A 23,791-nucleotide genomic window follows, 5' to 3' on the forward strand; every position below is an offset into this window, starting at 1 on the left:
GACTGTCCCTTTTTGCCATTTATGAATGTAATATTACATGTGTTTCAATGGGCTTCAGTAGTAAAAGTCAAAATCAATATTTCATCAAATATTTTTTTAATATATTTTTTTATACCTAAAAATCAAATAGCTAAATGATCCAGAGTATGTCCATCTTAAAACAATCCCATGTCAGCTTAGCACCCCCACTCCCCCAATGTCTTAGACTCTAAAGAATGAAAGTGTCTTCTTGATTTAATTTTTTCATTTTTTTTAATTGACATCCACTTAAATTTTCCTTCAAGAGTTGCTGAATATTTTCCTCATATTTACTATTTGTCAGATACAAAGCCATCTGTTCTTTTCACCCTGTCCCTTAGATAATTACAGACCTATATTTTTACACAGAGGAGGGGTTTTACGTCTCCTGGTATGTTCCTCCACATTATGTAAGAAGCACTGCTCAACCTTATCCTATCACATGCTGTCCCCTCTGTGGGTGTCCACTTGGTACAGGCCGCACTGCCTTAACCCACACTCTCTCCCTCTGTTCCTAAGCTGCATCTCTGCACCGCTTTGCACGACCCTACCAGGTCTGAGAGAGATAAAGAGAGAGATATATAAAGAGAGAGAGAAAGAGAGAGAGATAAAGAGAGAGAGAGAGAGCTGCTGAAAGAAAGAGTAGCAAAAGAGGACAGAGGGAACTACAAAGCAAAATCAGGTGAGAGTAAAAAACAGACAGGACAGACAAGAGGAGAACAGAGGGAGTGTTTTCCTGTGAGGCATATCTCAAATGTTCTTGTTTTTTAAGCATTCTAAACAGATCTAGAGATTAGATGACCAGGCTTTACACACCGCAGTGTCCTGTCCTGGAACTCTGACAGGAGTGGACACACACACTCATACACGCACTCCCTCTCTCGCACACATACCTGCATACACAGAGGGTAGACATTCTCCATCACTGTCTGCAAACCCCCTCGATTGGACCATGTCCACGTCCTCGTCTGGATCGACCAACCACAACAAGCGTCAGTCATGTGAGTAACTCACTTTGTGTTGCCGATATCTACCAGCTCTGAAAGTAATTGAAAGTGGTAGTAGTTAAACCTAATAGACTGGAGGGAGTTCATCACAATGGTGCATTGATATTCAATTATGTAAACACGTGTCTACCACTGTCCTGTAAATTCCCCAAACTTACAGTAAGCATATCATTTCTGGCCAATAAGTTAATAGTTATGCTTTAATTGTGTTCCTAATTATACTGTAAATCAAATTAATTTGAGCATTTTAGGATATTAGGCTTCAGTAGGACAGTCATATTAGACTGTAACTGTCTTAGGATAACTTTCTAATTAATGTCTAATTAATAGCTGTCTGTCCATCTTTCTGTAATGTAGATTGGTTTAAACTGATACATACTGTAGTAGAGAGACGGATACTGAGATTAGTCCGAAGTTAAGATGCATTTATAGTTAGTATTCCACAATAGGTGTGATTGACACCAGGGTCGGTGACAGAAAATGTCATTTTGATACATACACCTGATGCTATTTTCACTGCAGCTTCACCGAATCCAAACCTCACCTACCTGGTTTAAGTTAAAGGAGGTACAACTGATGATGACATTGTCAAAGTGTTTGACCAGTAAGGTCCTCTGTGATTGGATAAATGACAATAAGCAGGGATGTGGTTGACTTTGGTTTGTGTTTGGTTCCTGTTGAACATGTGTGGTCCATCACAGGATCACCATGGTCAGAGTTACATGAGGTCGCCACATGTGATCCATGCTGCAGAGAGAGAAAGAGGAGGAAGGAGGGAGAATAGTATTAAAAGATACACTACTTGGCTATAAGTATGTGGACACCTGCTCGCCGAACATCTCATTAAAAAATAATGGATATTAATATGGAATTGGTTCCCCCTTTGCTGCTTTAACAGCCTCCACTCTTCTGGGAAGGCTTTCCACTAGATGTTGGAACATTGCTGCGGCGACTTGCTTCCATTCAGCCATAACAGCATTAGTGAGGTCGAGCACTGACATTGGGCAATTAGGCCTGGCTTGCAGTCGGCATTCCAATTCATTCATTCATTCCAAAAGTGTTCGATGGGGTTGAAGTCAGGGCTCTGTGCAGGCCAGTCAAGTTCTTCCACACCGATCTCGACAAACCATTTTGTATGGACCTCGCTTTGTGCACGGGGGCATTGTCATGGTGAAACAGGAAAGGGCCTTCCCCAAACTGTTGCCACAAAGTTGGATGCACAGAATCGCCTAGAATGTCATTATATGCTGTAGCGTTAAAATTTATCTTCATTTATCTATCTGAGCCGTTGTTGCTCCTAGACGTTTCTACTTCACAATAAGAGCACTTACAGTTGACCAGGGCAGCTCTAGCATGGCAGAAATTTGACGAAGTGACTTGTTGGAAAGGTGGCATCCTATGACGGTGTCACGTTGAAAGTCACTGAGCTCTTCAGTAAGGCCATTCTACTGCCAATGTTTGACTATAGAGATTGCATGGCTATGTGTTCAATGTTATACACCTGTCAGCAACAGGTGTGGCTGAAATAGCTGAATCCACTAATTTGAAGGGGGTGTCCACATACTTTTGTCCATGTAGTGTAACCCTAGTGTAGATGATTGAATATCTACTTGAAGGAGTTGGTGGTCTGACATCAGCAACAGTCAGTTGAATTAATCCTGTGGTAGATTGTAACAGTCTCTGGCTGGCAAGATGTTCTCAGGTCTCTCACAGTATGGTGTATGGTCTAACAGGTGTATGTCTCTCCAAGGCAACGCCATGTCCATACCTCCCTACCTAATATGAGTTGATCTAGCAGGATCTGATAGGTGTGAGAGATTTGTTGAAAACCAATCCATTGTTTTTAGATCTACCAAATGTGGAAATGGGTAGAGGGACACAGGGTTCATATGGAACCAGACAGTACAGTCTGGGCACCTCACTTTAACCCTTCCACAGCCAGCCCACAGCTGAACTATATATCTTAAGATACTCAGACATATTGTCAACCAACCAAACAACATGACAAACAAAATAAGAGTCTTCAGTGGGTCTGTTATTGGCTGCCTTACTGTTATCCACAAGGCGAGTGTCTCAGTTTGGATATATGTACATTAGGCTACACACCACAGGAGACTGCTGATGGCTCATAACAATGTCTGGAATGCAGTGTATCAAGGGTATCAATCAAACACGTGTTTGATACCATTCCATTTATTCCTTTCCAACGATCACTATGAGCCTGTCTTCCCTAATTAACCGGACACCAGCCGCCTGAGCTACACACATAGTAAGGGGTTAACACTCTAACACCATTATTTCACTACGCCAGAAAAGGACTGCCTAACAGACTTAGGCTAGACATGCTATAACATACCTCCTCCATCTAAGCTATAGGAAGAGGTGTCTGGTTTAGCTACCGGCTTAGCATGCTAACACTAATCTGTAGAAGGTGTCAAGTGTAGCCAAATTGGGTAAGCAAGCTAAATCCTCTAAAATAATACTGTTTTGATTGTGTCATAAAGACAGTAGATTAAGTGTGAGTGAATAATGGTGTAGTCATTCTCCAATAGGCCTAAGTGAAATAATTTGCAATAAGCTAATGTTAGCTAACAAAACTCCTAAGTTGTGCTTTAAATGTGTTTGAGTGTTGGTCTTGGGGTATGTGTGAGGCTATTTGGCACCAGACCGTTTCATCTCTGGAGGTTTAGCATCTCTATTCTAAGTGTCTGTGAAGGTTATGGAGAATGAGTTAGAGACCTGCTCTGATTGAACTAAATGTGCAGCCTTGGGAAGGGATGAAGGTCAAACATTTACCCCTCACTGAAGTGCTTTAATGACTCTGGGAATACAGGTCTACAGGATTAGCCCATGGTCATAGAGTGGACCTCCCTCTTCTGACTAAGGGAGAAGAGAAATGGAGGAATCAGAGAGATGGACAGAGAGATTAGTTAGAAGGAAGATGGATAACTGATCTCATCCAGTACTCTATTACCACTAAGCCTGAATGTATACTGACAGGTCTTCATAGCCCCATGATATATGTGTCTCACATAACGACTTAGGGTGGGAGGATGGTGTATTTGAAGTGCCCTAATGGTGATGGTGGTTGGGGGAAGGGCAGAAGTAGAACTGACCATTATCGCTCTACTCTACTGTATGAGTGTTGTGCTAATGATACGACTGTGTGAAGGAATAGTTAACAGGCTATTGTGGTGCTGCAGTGAGCTCACACTCAGAAATCATGTATCCCTATTCAGACTGCTGTGGCTGAGGGGAGAGGGAGGGAGGGAGGGGAGGGAGGGAGGGAGGGAGGGAGGGAGGGAGGGAGGGAGGGAGGGAGGGGAGGGAGGGAGGGAGGGAGGGAGGGAGGGAGAGGGATTGGGTCTGTAAATAATGGCAGTAATAATGAGAGATGGGTCATCTAGAAACTGTAAAGAGGTGGGGTAGACTATCACTGCACCCCCAAGGGGAGAGGATTGGGTGTGAGCCGGTCGTCAACTGTCAAAGTGATAGAGAATCTCTACTCTCTCTCTTTCTCTTACTCTCTCTCAAACACGCACGCGCACACACACACACACATCAGGTTTGCTACTGCTTGGCCCTCACAAGATATGGTCAGGGAGACAAGCCCAGAGGTGGGCAAGGGAAGGAGAGGAGGAGGAGAGGAGATGGGTCAGATCACGGATGGGTAACCATGGGGATGAGGGATAATCATGTGGTCCAGCTCCCCCAGTCAGCCTCCCCACTCCCCCCGGCCCCTTTAACCACTACCTCCCCCCTCATCCCCCTCTCTTCTCTCTCTGCCTCCTCCCCCTCTCCTCTACATGCTGGGGAGAAATTCTTGGAGAGATTAATCTGCTACACAGGAAAATGGATGCATCTCTAAAGGAAATCTATTAGCTTTTTGACCAGCAGAGTTCGTGCAGCAAATCAAAGTCTTTCATTGTGAAGCTTGCCTCAGGGTTTTCGGTTGTATCCTATTCAGTTCTACTTGGTCCTGTTCAGTTCTACTTGGTCCTGTTCAGTTCTACTTGGTCCTATTCTGTTCTACTTGGTCTTATTCAGTTCTACTTGGTCCTATTCAGTTCTACTTGGTCCTGTTCAGTTCTACTTGGTCCTATTCAGTTCTACTTGGTCCTGTTCAGTTCTACTTGGTCCTATTCTGTTCTACTTGGTCCTATTCAGTTCTACTTGGTCCTATTCTGTTCTACTTGGTCCTATTCAGTTTCACTTGGTTCTTTATGTTAAATAGATTATCTTCTGTAATGAAATAATGATAAATACACTGAGTGTACAAAACATTGCGGAAAGCTGCTCTTTCCATGACATATACTGACCAGGTGAATTCAGATTAAATGTATGATTCCTTATTGATGTCACCTTTTTAAATCCACTTCAATCAGTGTAGATGAAGGGGAGGAGAGAATTGAGACATGGATTGTGTATTTTTGCCATTCAGAGGGTGAATGGGCAAGATAGAATATTGAAGTGCCTTTGAACAGGATTTGGTAGTAGGTGCCAGAAGCACCTGGTTTTTCATACTTAACAGTTTCCCGTGTGTATTAAGAATGGTCTACCACCCAAAGGACATCCAGCCAACTTGACTTATCTGTGGGAAGCATTGGAGTCAACATGGGCCAGCTTCCCTGTGGAAGGCTTTTGATACCTGTTTTGTACACTCAGTGTATTTAACATTGTAAAACTGTAAATATAAACAATTACTGACTTTCTAGTCTTCTTTTGGATGACCTCGATATACACAATGGCATTAAAATACATGAAATCATGTGTTTGCCTGAGTGCTATTGGGGTAAACACTCAAACACAGCTCACAGCTCAAAGCCTTTACAATGAAGGACAAAAACATCAGACATAAAGTACACTAAGGCACAGACACTTGGGTTATGTAACATCACTGTCCCTTTTATTTTACTGACATGCACTCGCACACACAAACACACACACACACACACACACATACACAAACACACACACACACAGCATGTGTATGGGTCCACCACCCAAAGGACGTCCAGCCAACTTGACTTAACTGTGGGAAGCATTGGAGTCAACATGGGCCAGCTTCCCTGTGGAAGGCTTTCGATACCTTGTAGAGTCCATGCCCCTACTCAATATTAGGAAGGTGTTCTTAATATTTTGTACACTCAGTGTATATAACATTGAATAAGAATTTGTTCTTAACTGACTTGCCTAGTTAAATAAAGGATAAATAAAAAAATGGGTCTAAAAAATGGATCACTGTAAAACCTAGAGGGCTTGTCTATGCGTTATGTCAGTGACGGAGGGCTTTAAGGTAATTATGGCCCAGTATGGGGTGAGACAGAAGGAAGAGGACTGGAGGGGGCAGAGGTCTTGCTATGGATCAGAAGTGTTGTGGAATGGCGGAGAGTAACTCATTGGATCCAACCAATGCCAGCTCTGTGGATGGCTTAAGTTGGGGTAATGGCCTACTACTCTGGGCTGTACAAGCAGTTGAGGTGTTCTGTTAACTCAGAGTGATGTTATGTCTCCAAAGTCGTATTATAGGATGATGAGAGCTTGAAACTGAGTCACAATAGCTTGTCTGGAGTGGAGGCTAACCCAGAAAAGTGTCTTTGACATGCTCTAGTCACTGAACAGGTCCTTGCCAGTATGTGTTTGTCATACATTGGTCTGTGGAGAGAGATAGAGCGAGAGGGGGGGAGAGAAAGAGAGAGGGGGAAGACAGAGAGAGGCGGGAGACAGATAGAGGGAGAGAAAGAGAAAGGGGGAAGACAGAGAGAAGGGGGAGACAGAGAGAGGGGGAAGACCGAGAGAGAGAGAGAGAGAGAGAGAGAGGGAGAGAGAGAAAGAGAGAGGGGGAAGACCGAGAGAGAGAGAGAGAGAGAAAGAGAGAGAGAGGGAGAGAAAGAGAGACTGCTGATCTGCTGCTGGCTATTGTTTTGCCATCAGAGCCAGAACTATGTTAAGACTGCTGGCCTTGCTGCTAGTGACATTATTCTATGTTGCTGTGGTCTTAGACGTTACTATTTTATGACCAGTAATGTCATACAAAATCTAATCAAATCAAATTGTATCGGTCACATACACATGGTTAGCAGATGTTAATGCGAGTGTAGTGAAATGCTTGTGCTTCTAGTTCCGACAATGCAGTAATATCGATCAAGTAATTTAACAAATTCACAACGACTACCTTATACACACAATGTAAAGGGATGAATAAGAATATGTACATATAAATATATGGATGAGCGATGGCCGTGCGCATAGGTGAGATGCAGTAGATGGTATAGAATACAGTATATACATATGAGATGAGTAATATAATATGTAAACATTATTAAAGTGACGTTATTTAAAGTGACTAGTGATACCTTTATTAGCCTGTTTAGGATAGGGGGCAGTATTGACACGGCTGGATAAAAAACATACCCGATTTAATCTGGTTACCACTCCTACCCAGTAACTAGAATATGCATATACTTATTACATATGGATAGAAAACACCCTAAATTTTCTAAAACTGTTTGAATGGTGTCTGTGAGTATAACAGAACTCAAATGGCAGGTCAAAACCTGAGAGATTCCTTTACAGGAAGTGGCCTGTCTGACCATTTCTTGAACTTGTTTTCCATCTCTATCATTTACTAAGGATCTCTGCTCTAACGTGACACTTCCCACGTCGTCCATAGGCGCTCAGAGCCCGGGAAAAAACAGAATGTCGTCATTCCAGCCCCAGGCTGAAACACATTATCGCCTTTCTCAAGTGGCCGATCAAGGGACACTGGCTTATGCGCGTGACCCCGACCGCCCCCGCCTTTGGGATTTTTTCCTCTGTTTGCCGAAAAGGAGATTCCCTGTCGGAATATTATCGCTTTTCTACGAGAAAAATGTCGTAAAAATTGATTTTAAACAGCGGTTGACATGCTTCGAAGTACGGTAATGGAATACTTAGAATTTTATTGTCACTTCTTTACTATTTCGGATAGTGTCTGGAACACACGAACAAAACGCCGCTATTCGGATATAACGATGGATTATTTTGGACCAAACCAACATTTGTTATTGAAGTAGCAGTCCTGGGTGTGTATTCTGACGAAGACAACAAAAGGTAATCAAACTTTTATAATAGTAAATATGATTATGGTGAGTGCTAAACTTGCCGGGTGTCTAAATAGCGAGCCCGTGATGCCTGGGCTATGTACTTAGAATATTGCAAAATGTGCTTTCACCAAAAAGCTATTTTAAAATCGGACATATCGAGTGCATAGAGGAGGTCTGTATCTATAATTCTTAAAATAATTGTTATGCTTTTTGTGAACGTTTATCGTGAGTAATTTAGTAAAATGTTAGCGAATTCCCCGTCACATGCTAATGTAAAAAGCTGGTTTTTGATATAAATATGAACTTGATTGAACAAAACATGCATGTATTGTATAACATAATGTCCTAGGGTTGTCATCTGATGAAGATCATCAAAGGTGAGTGCTGCATTTAGCTGTCTTCTGGGTTTTGGTGACATTATATGCTGGCTTGAAAAATGGGTGTCTGATTATTTCTGGCTTGGTACTCTGCTGACATAATCTAATGTTTTGCTTTCGTTGTAAAGCCTTTTTGAAATCGGACAGTGTGGTTAGATTAACGAGAGTCTTGTCTTTAAATGGCTGTAAAATAGTCATATGTTTGAGAAATTGAAGTAATAGGATTTTTAAGGTTTTGAAAATCGCGCCACAGGATAGCAGTGGCTGTTACGTAGGTGGGACGAATTCGTCCCGCCTAGCCTAGAGAGGTTTTAAGTGAAGTTATTAAAGTGGCCAGAGATTTGAGTCTGTATGTTGGCAGCAGCCTCTCTATGTTAGTGATGGCTGTTTAACAGTCTGATGGCCTTGAGATAACTGTTTTTCAGTCTCTCGGTCCCAGCTTTGATGCACCTGTACTGACCTCGCCTTCTGGATGATAGCGGGGTGAACAGGCAGTGGCTCAGGTGGTTGTTGACCTTGATGATCTTTTTGGCCTTCCTGTGACATCGGGTCTGTGTGGGTGGACCATTTCAGTTTGTCATTGATGTGTACGCTGAGGAACTTAAAACTTTCCACCTTCTCCACTACGGTCCCGTTGATGTGGATGGGGGGGGGCTCCCTCTGCTGTTTCCTGAAGCCCACGATCATCTCCTTTGTTTTGTTGACGTTGAGTGAGAGGTTGTTTTTCTGACACCACACTCCAAGGGCCCTCACCTCCTCCCTGTAGGCTGTCTCGTCATTGTTGGTAATCAAGCCTACTATTGTAGTGTCGTCTGCAAACTTGATGATTGAGTTGGAAGCGTGCATGGCCACGCAGTCATGGGTGAACAGGGAGTACAGGAGGGCTGAGAACGCACCCTAGTGGGGCCCCAGTGTTGAGGATCAGCGAGATGTTGTTTCCTACCCTCACCAACTGGGGGTGGCCTGTCAGAAAGTCCAGGACCCAGTTGCACAGGGCGGGGTTGAGACCCAGGGTCTCGAGCTTAATGACGAGTTTGGAGGGTACTATGGTGTTAAATGCTGAGCTGTAGTCAATGAACAGCATTCTTATATAGGTATTCCTCTTGTCCAGATGGGATAGGGAAGTGTGCAATGTGATGGTGATTGCATCGTCAGTGGACCTATTGGGGCGGTAAGCAAATTGGAGTGGGTCTAGGGTATCAGGTAGGGTGGAGGTAATTTGTTCCTTGACTAGTCTCTCAAAGCACTTCATGATGACAGAAGTGAGCGCAATGGGGCAATAGTCATTTAGTTCAGTTATTTTAGCTTTCTTGGGAACAGGAACAATGGTGGCCCTCTTGACGCATGTGGGGACAGCAGACTGGGATAGGGATTGATTGAATATGTCCATAAATACACTTATAGATACTGTGTGATGGGTACAGACTATACGGATTTACATGTATCATGTCTAGGCAACAGCTACTGTAACTGAGTGTTTAACTGTGTGTTAGTCACAGAACACCCACTAACAGAACTCTGGCCTGGCTGCAGTATTCTGACCTCACCATCTGGTCTCAACAGATTAAGAAAAACATGTAACCATGAAAATGCATTCATTTAATAGTACAGTTTGTGGGATAAAAGTAATAACATGACACAATCACCAAAGGAGAATGGGAACCTCCATTAAATGCATATTTGGTTTATGTGAGCACCCAAACTCAACAGTCAACGGAAGCACTTACCCAGCGGAAATGCTGAGTGCTCTGAAGAAAAGCCACTGGGACTTATGTGTTCTTTTGTCGCATTATTGTATAACCATGCATTGGCTTATTATTTTGGACAGTTGCATAAGACAGTGTGTCAGAAGTCCATGGCATATATCAGGACACAGATGCTGCAGGGGTCTCACAGTCACATTCAAGTCCAATTGATGGTAATAGCACTCACTGTTGGCCGGTTTTGAAGACATTTCCCGACGTCCTCAGGACATGGAAAGACGTCCAATTTCGACGTCAAAATACACTTTATGATACTGTCAGGAAGCATTATGACCATCATGTGTCACTTTACTTGGACTAAGAAAATGCACTTTATGACACTGTCAAGAAGCATTATGACCCTCCTGTGTCACTTTACTTAAACTAAGAAAATGCACTTTATGACACAGTCAAGAAGCATTATGGCCATCATAATCATATAAGCCAGATAGGTCTATCACATACAGTACATGCCCTTATGTCAGTCATCAGTCAAAAAGAGGGTGTCTTCTCCTGTTCCTGAAATCTGCTCCTGCATTTATCCCAGTCATCAGCAACAGAGCATTGGGGTAGGTGCATGTCTGACATCGATGTGTGAGCAATTACAATGATAATTAACAAAATGTTATACAACATAAACAGACTGTTGACAAGTAGGCTAGGGTGTAATGGAATGTTTTGCCTTGTGTGATAGGTTTTGTGGGTTTTTACACTATAATGTTGTTGTCATAACCAGCCATAAAATAACGCAATATATGTCACAACAGGTCTAAATATATGTGTCATGACAGTGTTATGATCGTATTATAACAGGTTATGACCGTGTCATAATGTGTTATGACACTGGGCGTTAACTAAAGTGTTACCAAACTTACATACTTTACAGCAGTTTCCCAAATACTTCTACATGGCTGATGAGTCTTGACATATACATAATCACTAATGGCAAGTTGAACAATGAACTCCCATACTCAGTGCCTGACTCAGTCTCATTACCCTTGACTGAACTGGCCCTGAACGTCAAGCCCAGTCTTTGAAGTTTCCCACTTAGAGATGAATGGAGAATGCGTCATTATTACACCACGCTCATTATAACATGATCAGTCATTACATTTGATTCAGATGCCTCTGATTAATGAGTATCTATCTGTGGAACCTTGTCTGAGCCAGCCAACTTACAGAAATGATGAGGGTACGTTTAGATGATATTCCAGTTCATTTAATAGTTTTACATGTTGAAACATCATTAGTGGACTAAGGCAGAGGCAGGGAGTGGGTGGCTTCCCCAAGGGGACCATTTCAACTTCATTCTTTCATCTCACACTGAGCTGAACTGATCTTCTGTGGATGGAGGCCACCTACACTGGTTCAAAGTCAGTCTTCACATCCATAGTGTCCTACAAAGGGCCAGGTCAGGGAGAGAAACACAGAGGCATACATGAAGACTTGTACCTATGCGTGGGTTTGTGTGTGTGTGTGTGTGTGTGTGTGTGTGTGTGTGTGTGTGTGTGTGTGTGTGTGTGTGTGTGTGTGTGTGTGTGTGTGTGTGTGTGTGTGTGTGTGTGTGCAGCGTGCATGTGCACACCCGTGTGTGTTTCTGCTTGCCTATATGTGTGGGACCTCTTTGACAGATCCGTGGGCTCGGTGGCTAAGGGCGCTGTAGTTTACATAAGCTGTACAGTCAAGTCATCATCAACCGTCTCTTAGTTGCCGTGGTATTCCTGTGTGACTGTCTTATTAGAGCGACCCCCCCCCCCCCCCCCCCCCCCCCGGTTTGTGGGTGTCTCCAACCCCGTGCCCTTCTGCATGGGGCACAACCCAGGCTGCATGGCACGAGACACACATAACTCTCAGCCTGACTCCTAAAGCCGAGAGACCTCACAGAAATGGTTAAATACAGCAAAAATTCTCAACCTCTTTCTTTATTAAATATACAGGCTGAATGCATCTTTTCTCCATGGTAATATCCCCTATATCAACAGTTGGTCTAACAAACTGGAGTCTGCCTCCAACGAATGAGCGAATTACAGGCTTCTAGAAGGAATGAGTGACAACTTACTAACTTCAGTATCAGGCTGAGTGTTGATTGATGACACTTGTGATTGACAGCGTGAAAACAGACCATATAATAACTCTGAAGAAGGATGGCCACTCAGATGGCAGAAGTTAGTGTTTAAATGTTTAGCTGAATCCACAGCCAAGTCCAATGTCAGGTAATTTGCATGCACACACACATGCAGTCATGCACACACACACACACACACACAGTCACACATACAAGGTCACACACACACGCAGTCACACACACACACAGGGGGTGACATGAGTCACAGTGTCAGCTCATTGGGCCCAGTGGGAGTGTGACTGGAGTGTGCTGAGGAGGACATAACACAGTTATACAACCCCAGCTGGTTAGCCCAGGACAGGACAGGACTGACTGGAGGTGTGCCTGGGGACATGTGTCCTCCCTTTCTCCTGGGAATAGACTGCAATTTGTTACCCACATTTTGGATTTCAGAATGGCTCCAGAGAAATGGCATAAATTACATTCCTAATTTCATTTGCGAAAGAAATGCATAAATCAAATCACATCATATCAAAGTTTATTTGTCACATGCGCCGAATACAACAGGTGTAGACCTTAGTGAAATACTTACTTACAGGCTCTAACCAACAGTGTCAAAAAAAGGTATGTGTGTGTGTGTGTGTGTGTGTGTGTGTGTGTAGGTAGGTAAGTAAAGAAATAAAACAGTAAAAAGACATTTGAAAATAAGAGTAGCAAGGCTATATACAGACACTGTTTAGTCAGGCTTATTGAGGTAGTATGTACATGTAGGTATGGTTAAAGTGACTATGCATATATGATGAACAGAGAGTAGCAGTAGCGTAAAAAGAGGGGTTGGCGGGTGGTGGGACACAATGCAGATAGCCCGGTTAGCCAATGTGCGGGGCCGGGGTCGGGCCAATTGAGGAAGTATGTACATGAACGTATTGTTAAAGTGACTATGCATATAAGATAAACAGAGAGTAGCAGCAGCGTAAAAGAGGGGTTGTGGGGGGGGGGCACACAATGCAAATAGTCCGGGTAACCATTTGGTTACTTGTTCAGGAGTCTTATGGCTTGGGGGTAAAAACTGTTAAGAAGCCCTTTGTCCTAGACTTGGCACTCCGGTACCACTTGCCGTGCGGTAACAGAGAGAACAGTCTATGACTGGGGTGGCTGGGATCTTTGCCCTTTGCCAATATTTAGGGCCTTCCTCTGGCACCGCCTGGTGTAAAGGTCCTGGATGGCAGGCAGCTTTGCCCCAGTGATGTACTGGGCCGTACGCACTACCCTCTGAAGTGCCATGCGGTCGGAGGCCAAGCAATTGCCGTACCAGGCAGTGATGCAACCGGTCAGGATGCTCTCGATGTTGCAGCTGTAGAACCCTTTGAGGATCTCAGGACCCATGCCAAATCTTTTTAGTTTCCTGAGGGGGAATAGGCTTTGTCGTGCCCTCTTCACGACCGTCTTGGTGTGTTTGGACCATTCTAGTTTGTTGTTGATGTGGACACCAAGGAACTTGAAGCTCTCAACCTGCTCCACTACAGCCCCGTCGATGAGAATGGGGGCGTGCTCGGTGCTCCTTTTCCTGTAGTCCACAATCATCTCCTTAGTCTTGGTTACGTTGAGGGATAGGTTGTTATTCTGGCACCACCCGGCCAGATCTCTGACCTCCTCCCTATAGGCTGTCTCGTCGTTGTCGGTGATCAGAACTACCACAGTTGTGTCATCGGCAAATTTAATGATGGTATTGGAGTCGTTCCTGGCCGTGCAGTCATGAGTGATCAGGGAGTTCAGGACGGGACTGAGCACGCACCCCTGAGGGTACCCTGTGTTGAGGATTAGCGTGGCAGATGTGTTTTTACCTACCCTCACCAACTGGAGGCCGTCCCGTCAGGAAGTCCAGGATCCAGTTGCAGAGGGAGGTGTTAAGTCCCAGGGTCCTTAGCTTAGTGATGAGCTTTGAGGGTACTATGGTGTTGAATGCTGAGCTGTAGTCAATGAATAGCATTCTCACATAGGTGTTCCTTTTGTCCAGGTGGGAAAGGGTAGTGTGGAGTGCAATAGAGATTGCATCATTTGTGGATCTGTTTGGGCGGTATGCAAATTAGAGTGGGTCCAGGGTTTCTGGGATAATGGTGTTGATGTGAGCCATTACCACCCTTTCAAAGCACTTGATGGCTACGGACATGAGTGCTACGGGTCTGTAGTCATTTAGGAAGGTTGCCTTTGTGTTCTTGGGCACAGGGACTATGGTGGTCTGCTTGAAACATGTTGGTATTACAGACTCAATCAGGGACGTGTTGAAAATGTCAGTGAAGACACCTGCCAGTTGATCAGCACATGCCCGGAGCACACATCCTGGTAATCCATCTGGCCCCGCAGCCTTGTGTATGTTGACCTGTTTAAAAGGTCTTACTCATGTCAGCTACAGATTGCGTGATCACACAGTCGTCCGGAACAGCTGATGCTCTCATGCATGCCTCAGTGTTGCTTGCCTCGAAGCGAGCATAGAAGTGATTTAGCTCATCTGGTAGGCTTGTGTCACTGGGCAGCTCGCGGCTGTGCTTGCCTTTGTAGTCTGTAATAGTTTGCAAGCCCTGCCACATCCGACGTGCATCAGAGCCGGTTTAGTATGATTCAATCTTAGCCCTGTATTGACGCTTTGCCTGTTTGATGGTTCGTCGCAGGGCATAGCGGGATTTCTTGTAAGCTTCTGAGTTAGAGTCACGCACCTTGAAAGCGGCAGCTCTACCCTTTAGCTCAGTGCGAATGTTGCCTGTAATCCATGGCTTCTGGTTGGGGTATGTACATACAGTCACTGTGGGGACAACGTCCTCAATGCACTTATTGATAAAGCCAGTGACTGATGTGGTGTATTCCTCAATGTCATCGGAAGAATCCCGGAACATGTTCCAGTCTGTGATAGCACATGTTTTATTACATGTTCAAAGAAATGCATTGTTATTGGTCTCCTCATCCTGAGTATATCCCATGTGTTTTAAATGGGTTTTAGATGGGTTTTCTCAAACTGATATCTATGCAATCCAATACATCCAGGTAGTCCCAAGCTGAAAATGTTGATGTTTTACCGCCCTCTGTTGGCCTGACAATGCAAACGTCAACCTATACAACACATACCTGTTGAGGAGTTTAAGTGACATTTGGGCTGTATGTGTTATGTTTTGATTGCTAGTGGAGACAGACAACTCTCAGATTGTGTTGGACAATGACTCAGCCCAGCATCTGAAGCTGAGGGAGAGACAGCGCTTCTTTGAGGAGGTGTATCAGCACGATATGGACATCCTCCTGTCCTCAGCCCACCTGCACATTGACAGCAGGAAACGTGAGAGATGTTCAACACACACACCTACACACCCACACCCGCACACTCACAACCAACTGTCCCATTTGGTCAAATGTTGGTTCTTTAACTATTCTTGTGGGGACTTCTGGTCCCCACAAGAATAGCTAAACACGTACACAAAGGATAAGCCTCTATTATGTAATCTATGGACTTATTAGAACGCACATTACAGTCCAAATAAACAGCACATAATTGATTTAATGATAAGTAGTAAATATACAGCCAGCATCTGAGTGTGATGTGTTGTCCATACAGCTCCCATGGGCAGTATCTCCTCTATGGAGGTGAACGTGGACATGCTGGAGCAGATGGACCTCATGGACATCTCTGACCAGGAAGCTCTGGATGTGTTCCTCAACTCTGGGGCCAACAACAGCCCACTGGCCTCCCCTTTACCAGGTAATTATGCCACCTTCCTGGCCCCATAAATAACATACTTACCAGGTGTGCTTTTAGGGGAGGGGGCCCATAATTGGACACTTCGTTTCTTAAAATAAGGTTTAAATGTGGAGATATTTTCTTTTTAGAGTGGAATGTACAATTAGCCATTCTAGAGTGGAAATCAAGTCATTATAAAAAGGAACAAAAGCAGTAGTGACTTTATACTTAGAATTTGAGGAGGATCGAGGACATTTTTTGGGAAAAAAAACATATTTTTCTTTAAGCTGTTAGTAATTTCCCTGCGCTCGCTAGCTAACAAGCTCATGTATGCACAGTAGCAGCACAATTAAAAACACAGTCTTACCTTTTGGAAATTAATAACTCCATTGTGAAACATGCTAGATATGGTATGCTTAGCTAACTTGAAAATGTCTATGTATTCTTCTCTGAATTACAAATCTCTCTCCCTATATTAATCTTATGAATCACGCATGTGGGCTACAGCATGTGAAATTATTCAATCATTTGATTGGATGGGAAAGAAAAAAGTACTTGCTAACGCATGAGATCTGATTGGTTACCTGTTCATTCTCCCTGGGTTTGAACTGGAGTCAATGGAGCTAGAGGACAAACATTGCCCTCCTCCCGTATATGGGGTGCTGTTGAGACTACCTTGCAAAAACAGTTTTTTTTGGTGACATTTGCATTTACATTTTAGTCACTTAGTAGAAGCTCTTTTACAGGGCGACTTACAGTTAGACATTTTAAGATATTTAGTATATCAAAAAAGTATACATGTTTTCATGTTTCATGAAAGGATGGCCACACTCTTCCAACAATGACCAGTCTCTTCTGAACTAAAATGTAGAGCTGTTCTGTACTTGAGTGCATAGGCCTAGTAGTTTCAGTGGTGGTTCCAGTGGTGGTTCTAGTGGTTCCAGTGGTGGTTCTAGTTGTTCTAGTGGTGGTTCTAGTGGTGGTTCTAGTGGTGGTTCTAGTGGTTCTAGTGATGCTTCTGGTGGTGGTTCCAGTGGTGGTTCTAGTGGTTCCAGTGGTGGTTCTAGTTGTAGTTCTTGTAGTTCTAGTGGTGGTTCTAGGGGTAGTTCTGGTGGTTCTAGTGGTGGTTCTAGTGGTAGTTCTAGTGGATTTAGTGGTGGTTCCAGTGGTTCTAGTGGTGGTTCTAGTGGTGGTTCTAGTAGTTCTAGTGGTGGTTCTAGTGGTTCTAGTGGTTCTAGTGGTAGTTCTAGTTGTTCTAGTTGTTGTTCTAGTGGTTGTTCTAGTGGTAGTTCTAGTAGTTATAGTGGTGGTTCTAGTGGTGGTTCTAGTGGTGGTTCTAGTAGTTCTAGTGGTGGTTCTAGTGGTTCTAGTTGTTCTAGTTGTTGTTCTAGTAGTTCCGGTGGTGGTTCTAGTGGTTGTTCTAGTGGTAGTTCTAGTAGTTATAGTGGTGGTTCTAGTGGTTCTAGTGGTAGTTCTGGTGGTTGTAGTGGTGGTTCTAGTGATTGTTCTGGTGGTGGTTCTAGTGGTTGTAGTGGTGGTTCTAGGGGTAGCTTCCAGTGGTGGTTCTAGTTGTTGTACTAGTTGTTGTTCTAGTAGTTCCGGTGGTGGTTCTAGTGGCTGTTCTAGTGGTAGTTATAGTAGTTATAGTGGTGGTTCTAGTGGTTCTAGTGGTAGTTCTGGTGGTTGTAGTGGTGGTTCTAGTGATTGTTCTGGTGGTGGTTCTAGTGGTTGTAGTGGTGGTTCTAGTGCTTCCAGTGGTGGTTCTAGTTGTTGTAGTGGTGGTTCTAGTGGTGGTTCTATTGGGGGTTTTAGTGGTGGTCTAGTGGTTCTAGTCTAGTGTTTCTTTGGTAGAGTGTAGCTGTTCTAGAATGGAACCTTATTATCTCTCTGGTTTTCCTGCTCCTGACATTGTGACCCTACAGGTTTATCAACTCACCCCTGTCCTTTTCAAAACTCCGCTGCTCTACCCTCACGCACAGACACTTCACAATCTGATTGGTGCATTATCACATTTAAGATGCAAACTAAAGCTAGAAGTATGACACACGAGATTGAAACTGCTTTTGTATTATGTGTGTGTGAAATGTCTGCACCACCCAGAAAAGGTTGTGTTTCTCTTTCATGCAAACTGACGTATGGAAAATAGGGATTCTGTTTTCAGAAGCAGTTTTGTTTACCCTGAATTTACCCTGGCATCAGATCACTGTGGTGATAGAGAGGGATCAGGTGTATCGAGAGACTCTCAGGGAGGAAATTGGTGCAAACCTTTTGGTTTGTTTTATATATCAATAACTCAGTATGAAAGGAACAACTTTATTTGTTAGACACTATTGACATACTGAAGACATAGATCTCATGAATTCTATATTAGAGCCAATATTACTGTCATTAACTGGTTTACCCATCACACCCACTAGAAACTCATTACAAACATTTGAGCAATGTTCACTTGAAAGCGTGTGGTTTGCCCCACCTATCATCAAGGGATATATGGTCACACTTTATTTGCTCTACAGATGGTCATACTGTCTGTTGATAAGTAACTGTTGATAAGCAACTGACGATCTGTTGATAAGCAGCTGCTTGCTAAGGTTAGGTTAAGGTTTAGATTAAGTGCTAGGGTAAAGGTTAAGATTAGAGTTAAGGCTAGGGTTAAGGTTAGAATAAGGATTAAGGTTAGGGCTAGGGTTAGTAGATAGTGTGGTAAAGCGTGCAGAGATTGACACAGAGACAGGGAGGTTTTAGTCAGCAAAAACAACTTTACTACGACAGAAAATAAAAGTAACAAAGAAAATCACTTAGGTTTGGCGTGGTCCTTCTCCTCTACTTTTGCTTAGTGTTGGTCTTTCCCCATTCTCCCTCGCGGTGTGCCACAGTCCTCCTTTTATTTGGCCTCCACGGCTGGTTGGCACTTTCCCCTAGTTACCTCCACTTGGAGCTGTCCGTGTCGGGGTGCCCAGCTCCCGTTTTCCCAGCAGAGGGAGCCAACGTCACCTCACGTACCTCCCCTCTATTACCATCCCCCAGGGTAGACCTCCTGGGATACCACAATAGTCACTTGAAATGTTACTGATAGTCTGTAGAACATCTACAGATGGACTATCCAAATAAAGTGTTACCATCTCTTCATCAGTCTGTTATTGCATTTGATTTAATAATAGAGACGGTATCAACAGAACATAAGACTTCCATCTCAAATGTTATGGCAGTGCGACTGATGACATCCTGTTGTTTACACAGCACTGAGAAAATTGTGAGGTACTGTGAAAGGATGGTAACTGTAAGTGACATTTCAAATGATCCCAACAAAGACTGTCTGGGTTGATACAAATTCCTTTCAGTGGTAATTACAGTCCTTTTCATATCATTTCTATGCCTTGAACCTCAGTGTCATGATGTTTGTTCCTTTTCCTATTCTTTTCTACTCATGTCTTCTGTCTGCTCCTCTGGCCCACACCAGAGGTAGACGATGAAGAGGAAGACGAGGAAGACGAGAGTAAAGAAGTTGTCTACAGGGAGCGTGTGCCAACTTGCGACATTCGCCACGGGTCAAAATCTCGCATGTCATCCACCTCTTCCGGTTCCAGTGACACCAGCGGGGACGGGACCGACACCCATGTGGTCCAATCAGATGACGAGGAGGTGCACGCAGACACCCTGTTGCTGACCTCCGTGCCTCGAACAAAAGATGAAGAGGCAGAGGAAGAAGATGAAGAGAAGTGAGGCCTGTCCGCTCCGTTGTCATAGAGACACAAGTCACTCAACTGTTCTGACTGTTGTCAATGACAACAAGGAGAGGGTAAACAGACTAACTTGGAGATCCATACATATACAGTACCATCACTTCCTCTTTACATGTTACTGTGTGGACGCCCCTGAAATTCTTTGTGGAAAACCCCTAGCATGGACAACCCTTGTTATTCTTTGGTGTGTTGTTATGGGTCAACCCACTGGGCACAGACATCATTTAAACGTCAAATGTTTATTTACATTTGGTTGAAATGTCAACTAATGTGAATTCAACATGAAATAAACAAAATATGTCACCATGTCATTGGATTTAGGTGAAAAGTTGGGTGAAAGAAAGACTAAATTCCCTTACGTTGAAGACTTTTTGCAAATCCAATCAGTTTTCCACATTTGATTCAATGTCATCAGATTGCATTTTTTGGTTGAAATTATGTGGAAACAACGTTGATGCAACCAGTTTTTGCCCAGTGGGAATTGATTCTCTGCGTAACTATGAAACTACTTATTGATGACGCGTCATTGTTTCTACTTAGCACTATTATAAGGAACACTCAGTTTTCACAGTTTTTTCTCCTGTTGCTTCAGAGCAATATACGTGTATTGTGTTCAACCATTATCAATGTGCCAATATTGTGTTCTGAATATTTATCATACACAGAATATTATTGTTTGAGGGAGGAATGTCCAGATAGATGTCTGTCTCACATGAGAACCTGTGAACAAATACTTTAGTGAGACTACATTCTAGATCCAATCTTATCCATTCATTTATGCTGCTATATAAACACTGAATTCTAACATGACTCTTTGCTGCATGATTTGGAACAGTTAGTAGTGGAAGTCTCAAGCGGTTTGGTTTCATTTGTTCTCAGTCAAGATATTTACCTCCCTTTATGTGACAGTTGACAGAGGATCCAACATGTAGTAACATAACACAGTCAACTCACACACACACACACACACACACACACACACACACACACACACACACACACACACACACACACACTCTCACTCTCACTCTCACACACACACTAGTCTACATTAGCATACTGGATTTTCTTCTTTGGTTTCTGCTATTGCTATTCCCTCCAGCTCAGGACACCTTGATCACGGCCATTTAAAATCTTTAAGTCAGTTATCTTTATTTATTTATTTTATTTCACCTTTATTTAACCAGGTAGGTTACAGTAGCTACATACATTTTTTTACGTATAAGTTAATGACATGTACCCATTGATTCTTGAAGAACTTATAAATGCCTCGTGAGCTTAGCTCAACTGTCGTACCTCATCAGAACCCAAAATGTAAGCTTGTTTTACTTTGTAAACAAAGTAAACAATTTCTCCAGCCCCATACCTCAGCTTGCCCCTTTAAGAGAGTCAGAAAGATTTAAGAGTGGTATTTAGAAGTACAATCATCCCTGTGTGGCATTCCCCTATGTCAGAATGAGTTAAGGCAATGTCTCACCAGAACAACACCAGAACAACACCTTGGTATTGGTAAAGGCCTTGGTCTCATTCAGACAATTCATGTCACTAGCTACTAGACTAGGGAGGCGTAACCTTACCCAGACTTTTGTTTCTGCTTGGATGGAGCAAAATCCTGCACCCATACCTGCCATCACAAGGTAAGATTTCCCACCGTTTTAATTCAGTACGTACTGATGTTTTAACTGTAAAAGAAAAGTAGAGAGTAGGAGTGAGCCACAGTCCCTAGCCTCATGTTGTCTGGTTATACTCATCTCATCTGAGTACCATGAAATGCATGCCACTTTGTAAATGTACTGTATGTTCTGTACAGTTCTGATAATCTGCTATGAGGTGTATCATTTCCAGTGTTTTCCCTGGCACTTCAGATAAAATTGTATGCCTATCTATGCATGAAGCAAGTCTTGTGAGGACAAACAGGGCGTCTTTCCTCCCTGTAGCCTCCTATTGAGCTGAATGTTGGATATGTAGACACTGTAGAAACTTGGCACACAAAGTGGTTTATGCCAGTTTTTCGGATGTCAGAGTATATCAACAAGCTGGAATGGTTTGTGTGTATGTGGGTGGGGGGGTGGGTGTGTGCCTGGGTGTGTGTGTGGGTGTGCGCATACATGCATGTGTGTGTTCATTGCAAGAGAACAGTAGAGAGCAGCCTCATGTTGTCTGGTTGTACTCCTCTCATCGGAGTACCATGAATGTGACTGTGTTTGTGAGTGTGCATGTGCTTTCTGGTTTTATAATGGTCCTTTTTTGACAGTGGAAAACATGGTTATGTGTATAACTTCCCTCTCTCTATGAGCTCCCAATCAAGATAAAGAATAAAATGAATACAATTGCGAAACAAATAAATTACATTAGAAATACAATCTTTTTTCTTTTTTTTAGAGTGCCGTACATGTTGGTGTGTGTGTTCCTCAAGCTCTCTACTAGAAAAATGTTTTGGGGTCTCCTTCTGACACAGTGCTGTGAGCATATAATAACAAGTTGAGACTTGAATTCTTTTTCTATATACCTCTATGTTAAAATGTGATCACAAATTATTTGAATGACCTCCACGTCACAGTCTGGGAATCACATTAAAAAACAGAGCCAAGATGAGGACCAACCAGCTTTCAGTCTGATTTCCAACCTCAGGAATCTCTTCCTGGAGTTGAGGTTGTGTGGAAAATAGAAAAGTTAGTCACAGGCAAGTTGTTTTAAGCCTGGGGCGCTAGTGTCAAGTCTGGAGCTTCTGATGAGAACAGGATTGAAACTGAAGGTTATTCCAGGTACTTTTACCTAATGAGAAATGAGAGAGAAGTCATAGGGTTTAGATTGCGTGACATCTGGGTGTGAATCTTGGGTAATTTAGAAGGGAGGAGTTTGTCGTTAAGTACCTCTCAACAAATGACTCTTTGCCTCATTGACTTCAAAGTATACTTGATACGTAGCATTTGGATTAATTCAGTGATTCCCACACTATCAAGACACTAAGAAGAACAGGTTTACGCAGTCCCTATACTGTTCACAGTAGGCCTGCATAAAAACAAAAATATACGATTGAAGTCATATCCATACCTTTTCACTTCTGGGAATAACCTCAGCTAAAACATCTCTAGCCTTCACTCTAGCCAACATCCCCAGGACACAAAGCATATAATTGTTTTACGTACTGTACAGAAAATACCTGTAGGCACAACGCTATTCTGATACTTATAAAAAGCCATAAAAAGCCATGCAAACTGATAGTCTGTAGATGACGTACAGATGGACTATCCAAGTAAAGTGTTACCTTCAACTTTATTGGATGCTCTGTACAGTTTTCATACGCTTGTATTTTGTTTGTAACATGATCTGAAACTAAGTTCAGGTCATTTAGTCAAGTTTATAATAGTTGTTAGATGTCATTGCCAGTCACACAGACCTCCCAATGCTCAGTGTTTGGTATTTAACCCATACATTTAAGCCCTGTCAAATAATTTTTGACCTTACTGCTATTAGCCCTATCAAACACACTCACTACATGGAACAACAGATAGTCCCCCAAAAATCTAAAGGAAGTTTGTTATGAAGTGTCTATCCTATATGTGAGAGATATAAGAAAGATCAGATTTTTTTTTTTACATGTATTTAACCCCTTTTGTTCCCCACTAAACAGTCAACATATATACTGTACTTCCATAAATGTTTTCAACTGGCACCGGGGGACCTTCAGACGAGTTTTGAGGCCTGTGGGCATCCTAGAGCAAAACAACTGCCATTTAAATTTGCACAAAGTGCTGTTATTAGTGTGATATTATTGTGTAGGCCAAACCGTTCGGACACTACAGACGATTTTGTGAGAAGACAGAATTTCTGGACGTCTCAGATATCTCTAGCTTAAACTGAAATATTTTTATGTGGATTTGTGTATTATGCTAAATTTGACATCAACCTTATGGGTTTTAAAATAGTTTCACCTAGTGCTATATATCTGAGTGGCACTGACAAGATAGTGTTGTGGTTGGCATGCAAGACAATGGCACAGTTTACCCTACAGTTCTAGACAGAATAG

General features: G+C 43.0%; 1 protein-coding gene across 1 annotated transcript; it reads left to right on the plus strand.

Annotated features, from left to right (window-relative positions):
* Positions 1–464: 464 nt before the first annotated feature.
* Positions 465–22,124, plus strand: LOC106566743 (dysbindin). The gene is made up of 4 exons (XM_014135092.3): positions 465–1,019; positions 15,470–15,619; positions 15,896–16,039; positions 19,479–22,124. Exons 1-4 carry the CDS (start codon positions 971–973, stop codon positions 19,739–19,741), a joined length of 606 nt encoding a protein of 201 aa, XP_013990567.1. The 5' UTR covers positions 465–970; the 3' UTR covers positions 19,742–22,124.
* The last annotated feature ends 1,667 nt before the right edge of the window (positions 22,125–23,791 follow it).

Source organism: Salmo salar, chromosome 13 (assembly GCF_965601325.2).
Source record: "Salmo salar chromosome 13, fSalSal1, whole genome shotgun sequence".
Classification (NCBI taxonomy): domain Eukaryota; kingdom Metazoa; phylum Chordata; class Actinopteri; order Salmoniformes; family Salmonidae; genus Salmo; species Salmo salar.